We start from the raw sequence: 5,749 nt of genomic DNA, 5'->3' as shown, positions 1-5,749 counted from the left end.
ATATAACTATTACTTCTAGTAAAGTTGCTATAATAATTAAAAAAGCTTGTTATAAAAACTTCATTTATTAAAGTACAATAACTACATTATATGATTTTTTTTATCATACACTTTAAAAATAAATCAAGTGTATACTTGAATGTAATAGAAATATGTTAATAAACACATTGTCTGTTATATAAGTATAACTTGTAGTAAACTTATTGTTGTTTTTTAAAAAGCTAATACTATAAGCCTTACATACTTAATTACAAAATATTTATACAATAAAATTTAAAGTTCTTAAAAAATGAGTTAAAGTTTAAATTTGACAAAACAAAATAGCCATTTAGCTCAAGTAATTTAAAAAAATTTAAAGTTTGGCTACAGCTTGTATATTATAACAACGTGAAAAATACGTATTAATTTTTTCAAACTATTTATTCCTATAATTGTTAATATACCAACAAAAACACTACTTTGTAGCTTATTATCAAGGAAATGACTAAGAACCAAAGTTAAATTGCATAAAATTAACAATGAAGTATGTAATCTTATCTTAAAAGCATGTAATGCTTAAACTTTATTTAAATTTGTTCTGCGTTACATAACAGTTTTAATAAAAGGTATTTAAAGTTTTATTAACTTGTATTTTATGATAGTATTGAAATTCTTAAAAAATTTTTTGTTATTTACAACTCTGAATCATGTAATAAATACTAACTAAATTAAAGTATTATGCTTATTTTTTTCAATTTGGCGATAGAAACCTTACCACTTGTTTTTGTAGTTTGTTACAAAAAATTAATAGTTTTTAAGGGTTTAAACTCCATAAACATAATTAGAAATTTAAAAACTAGGAATATAGTATGGTCTAAGTACTTACAATACAGCAAAAAAAAGTCAAACGTATAGAACCTAAACTGTTGCAATTAATAAGTAAAAACACTATAAAGCCTATTTGACTGGATTAAGTTGTTATTTAACTTGAACGTTTAACTTTAAATGAATCTGAATAAAAATATAAAAGTATATCAAACCTAATTATTATTAAAGAATAAAGTCAATCTGTTCAGCTATAAAAACACCTTTATTTAGCAAAATATTAACACGTTTCTATAAAACATCTTTAGATTATCAAGCTTATTTAAACTATCATTTAATTTTCTAAAAATAATTTGTTAACAACTTTTTTTTTATGTATTATTAGTTTAATTTTTTTTTAAATGTGGTCAACAGAGACACTGGTAAATATTGCTGCCTAGTAGTTATTCTATTAATAATTTATTACTATTATTTATTTTTCAAATATACTTTTAAACGACTTTATTTTTCTGTCTAATGTCTTTAATAATATTTGAGTAATGTCTGTGTTATCCTAGAATAGAGTGTTATGGTTAATAAACAAACCTATAAAACTTATTTATAGAATACTTTTGTTTATCAAGTTGACAAAAATGTTACTAATAACATGAAAATGTTGAAGCATGTACTTCTTAATGAAATTTTATGTTTAACACAGCTAAAAAATTAAAAATGCTACAAAGTCATTGCCAAAACTACTTTAACTTTTCTAGTTTACAATTTATCTTAGTAAAAACTTATACTTTGACTTTTTTACCTTCATACATTTAAACATTACTTTTAGCTTACAAATATTCATATATTTTCTATCATTAATAAATTCAACTGTTTTTATACTGATAATTTACTATTGAAGAATATAGAACACTGTTTTTATTTTATAACAATTTTTAATAGCATTTTACGACAGTTAAAACACGAAACAGTAAAAAATATAAAAAGTCAGTCAAAACCAAAATTGACAAGCAAGAAAATTTGGTTAAAAACCAGTGATTGGGCCCGAGAAAAAAAAACACAAACATAAAAATTAAACAACAACACGTAAAACTTTAGAACGTCTGATTGATATAGAGTTAGTAAGCTGTAAATTACATGTAAAAGAACATTTTTTGATATCCTCTACAGATCAAAAATATTTAATAAAAATTTTTTTAGAAAGTGCTGTGTGCTTGTATTGCACTTGAGAAGAAAAGTAGAAAATTCGAGGTCAAAAAATTTTGGTCAACACTTTTAACTGAAAAAAAAATCATTTTTTTAGTTATTAGACCGCTGTATTGCGTAAGTGGCGTACTGGGGTGCTTGGACGTACTGCACCTGCGGCTGGCCCCCTGAAGCAGGCTTCGGCATGATTGGGGTCTGGCCTGGCTGCGCCTGCTCCGGCTTCGGCGCGATCTTCACCGGGTTCTTCATCATCAGGTTGCGGTTGAAGTAGTTGGTCTGAGGCTGGGGCTGGTTTTGTTGCGTTTGCGGGGCTTCCCCCTTCATGCGGGCGCTCATCAGCTGCACCTCGCGCTGCCAGTTGGGCAACTTCCTGTTGCCCTTGTGCCTCTTCATGTGCTTCGTCAGGTGATCGCTCCTCATGAACCTCCTCTCGCACATCGGGCACGCGAACTTCTTCTCCCCGGTGTGCGTCCTCCTGTGCCGCGACAGCTCGTCGCTCCTGGCAAAGCGCTTGCCGCAGCCCTCCCAGTTGCACTCGAACGGCTTCTCGCCGGTGTGCACGCGCAGGTGCGCTTTCAAGTGGGAAGACTTGAAGTAGGTCTTGTCGCAGCCCTTGTACGTACACGCGTGTATCCTCCTCCTGTTCGGGTCGTTCACCTTCTTCCTCGTCTTGTGCTCCGTCACCAACTGCTCCCGCTGCTGCTGGGGTTGGATCACCTGCACCTGCGCCGCCGGGTGGAAGATGACCTGCGGCTGGTTCTGATTCTGGGGGTTCACCATCAATAGAACCGCGCTTCCCGCTTGCTGGATCGCCTGCGCGCTGCCCATGATAATGACCGGCATTGCCTGGATGTTGGAGTGCTGCTGGATGGGCTGGAACTGCGACTGGCTGCCGTTTGGTAAAACCACAGGCTGTATTTGAGACTGTTGGATCTCGGACGGCTGCTGGATGGTCGGAACGTTCATCTGCTGCATGACCGGGGCCTGAGGTATCTTTTTAGGGGCTTTTTGCTTTTGCTGAGGCGGGTACGGCTTGGCTGTGAAGTGGATCGGCTCGTCGGCCTCGGACTCGTGGTTCGACTCTGGCGAGGAGGGCCCGACGTGCATGTAGCTCTTCACTGGCTTCGGCCGCTGCTGATTGGTCGCAGCTCTCAGCCACGCCTCCCGCGAGTTCTGGCCGCCGTCGTAGCCACTGTCGTGCCTTGCTCGCTTCGCTTCGCTAGGCGCCCACTGGCGGTCGTCGCCGTGGTGACGCGGGGTGGTGTTGGAGACGGTTTCCATGTTGTGCAGCTTGGGGTGCTGGGAAGGTTGTTCGTTGGAAGGCGGGGTCTGGGGAGGTGTCATCTGTTAAAAGAAATTTTATTTATTTTTTTTTATAAAAACTCTGATATTTGATTTCTATAGTGTTAAACTTAACAAAATTTTCTTAGCATTTTTTTGTTTACGCTTGTTGTATTAATTAATAAAAAAACTTACGTTAGCCACATCCGCAGTGTTGGATCCCCTCTCGCTCTCCCTCTGCTCCTGCCGCATCCTCTTTTCCTTGCCGGCCGCCTTGAACCTCAGCCTGGGCGGCAAGTTGACGCTCGACTGCTTGGCTCTCCTGAAAGTCTCGCTTATGTTGCCGCACGACTGGCTGGACAGCGACACGAGCGTCTCGGCCGCCTCCTTCTCCTGGTCGCGGTACAGGTTCGGCGAGGACACGTTCCTGATGGCGTGGGTGGTGGAGGTCATTGTTTGCGGGGAGGTGTTGAAGTCGAAGTAGCTCTGAGTGGTTGTCGTCGTTGTGTTCTGAAGAAAAAACGAGAGAGTTAGAAAAACGAGAGAGAAAGGTTGTTGAAGCGTGACCCACCGTTGCGAGCCAATGGGAAGCGAGTTTGTTGAAGCATGAGCTGGTCACGCGCGAGGCACAGTTTTGTTTGCGCGCGACGCATGCTGCGCAGGGTTGGGTCGCATATATTTGATTATGTAACAAAAAGTCGTACTTTTGTATTAAGTTTTTTATGTTTTTATTTTTGAATTGAAACTTTTTTAACAAACAAATCTAAAAAGTAGCATATTTAAAACAACAAAAAAGTATTTTTATAAAGTTTTCATTAGCTAAAGTTTTAAGAACATACATGAGTTTGTAAACAATAGTTCAATAATATAATTTAATAAAGTAGCCTCAAAAACATTGTTTAAAAGTTACAAAAAAACTTAACAGCGAAATTGTGAAAACCAGTTTAAACTAAAATACCTAACAAGCAACATTTCTTAAACAAAACAAACAAACAAACCTCGTAAAAATCTTCTGCACAATTGTTGACGGGTGAGCTCGGAATTGAACGCATGACAGTAAAAAATGTTCAATCAAAAAATTACTTGCTTCCACTAGAAGTTTCAAACAAGAAAACAAAGCTGAACTCTTTTTTTCTAATAGATGTTCACTGCTGCTCTGCTCGAACGGTATGAATTTTTCTGTTGAGCCACAGCCGGTAATATCAGAGCATGAGAGAGCGATGGGCGGAATGGAGTTTGAGCCAATCAGGAGCGCGCGTTCGTTGAGCGTGCGCTGCTTGTGCGCTGTGCGTGCTGAAAGCGTGATTGCGCGCATGCCGTGAAAGCTTGCTCGAAGCAAATTGTGTTGAGAAAAAATTCGAATGTTTTGTCTGCTCTGTTGCGAGGCTTGTCTGCTTGCAACAAGGAGAATACGATAAGAAGTTTATTTTTAACTGAAGAAAATTCAGCTACCGTGTTTCATTTCAAAGTGAAACTTTTAAAAGCGTTAAATTATTTATTAAAGGAGTGATAAGTTGTTAAAGGAGCATTTAAGGACCTTGTAAAATAAAAATGGAAATAGTTTTATGCTGTGTGTTGTTTATGTTGTAACGTGACTGTTTTTTTTTTCTTATACTTTTGAACTTTGTACTTTTTCAAAGCTTTGTTCTTAAGTTAAAATGTTGTACAAAAATTTAAAACTATAAGGAATAGTAAAACGACTTGTATAACTAAAACTTTAAACGTTCGATTAATAAAAATTAAAAAAAAGTTAACTTGATGTCATATTGTTAAAATTGTGAAATAAATTGGTTCGAGAACAAAATTTTAGATTAGCTAAACGTTTTGAAAAAAAAAGTGTAACGTTTAACTTACTTTTGTATCACGAATAAAATGTCTAAAATTAACACAGTTCCCACGCACTCAATGAAATTAAGCCACTTCAATCCCGATGCATGCATGCATTTACGTCACCTTTTAAAAGCGGCCGCAGTGACTTCATCAAACTTGAGAGCAAAACCACTGGTGCGTGAAATACGGACTTTGAACAGGAATGTGCTGAAGCCACGTAGAAAATTGCGCTGACGTTGCGAAAGACGAGCTTTTGGGCGGAATTGGGGAGGCGTTTGTGTTTCTTCGCCGGAACTTGCCTGCTCCTGAACGCGAGCGTGAGAAGAAAAATATTTAAATAACGAGCTGATTTCTGAGTTTTCACTTTTTGAGCATTTCTAGCTAAAAATACTTAATTTAAACAAAATAAGTTTTCAACATAAAATCTTAACTTTAGTTTTAAAGTGTCTTAGTACTTAAAAAGTTAAACTGTTATAAATGTACACTTAAGTAGCTGAGCAATAGTAATAACTTATACTTGATTGTAATTTTTATTTAATATTTGTTTATAGTTCACAATATAACTATTTTTATCAAAAGTTAACTATAAAGGACAACGTTTAAACTTTATCTATTTTACTTTGTTATGAACTTA

The 5,749-nt window shown here is 36.4% G+C and overlaps 1 protein-coding gene across 1 annotated transcript; it reads right to left on the bottom strand.

Moving 5' to 3' along the window:
- Nucleotides 1-1,723: 1,723 nt before the first annotated feature.
- Nucleotides 1,724-4,441, bottom strand: LOC145847370 (uncharacterized). The gene is made up of 3 exons (XM_082953584.1): nt 4,284-4,441; nt 3,481-3,795; nt 1,724-3,348 (listed from the first exon to the last, which is right to left on the bottom strand). Exons 1-3 carry the CDS (start codon nt 4,335-4,337, stop codon nt 2,098-2,100), a joined length of 1,620 nt encoding a protein of 539 aa, XP_082809710.1. The 5' UTR covers nt 4,338-4,441; the 3' UTR covers nt 1,724-2,097.
- Nucleotides 4,442-5,749: the final 1,308 nt, after the last annotated feature.

The sequence above is a fragment of the Thalia democratica genome, chromosome 1, assembly GCF_965202585.1.
Source record: "Thalia democratica chromosome 1, ktThaDemo2.hap1.1, whole genome shotgun sequence".
Classification (NCBI taxonomy): domain Eukaryota; kingdom Metazoa; phylum Chordata; class Thaliacea; order Salpida; family Salpidae; genus Thalia; species Thalia democratica.
The sequence above is the reverse complement of the archived record's forward strand: the minus strand, read 5'-3'. Positions and strand labels throughout refer to the sequence as shown.

Bases quoted from the DNA above. Each gene is read 5' to 3' on its own strand.
- LOC145847370 (XM_082953584.1), bottom strand. From the start codon at position 4,337: ATGCGTTCAATTCCGAGCTCACCCGTCAACAATTGTGCAGAAGATTTT. The intron at 3,796-4,283 runs GTTTGTTTGTTT...TTTTTTCTTCAG, and splicing joins GTGCAGAAGATTTTTACGAG to AACACAACGACGACAACCAC. The intron at 3,349-3,480 runs GTAAGTTTTTTT...TTCTTTTAACAG, and splicing joins ACACTGCGGATGTGGCTAAC to ATGACACCTCCCCAGACCCC.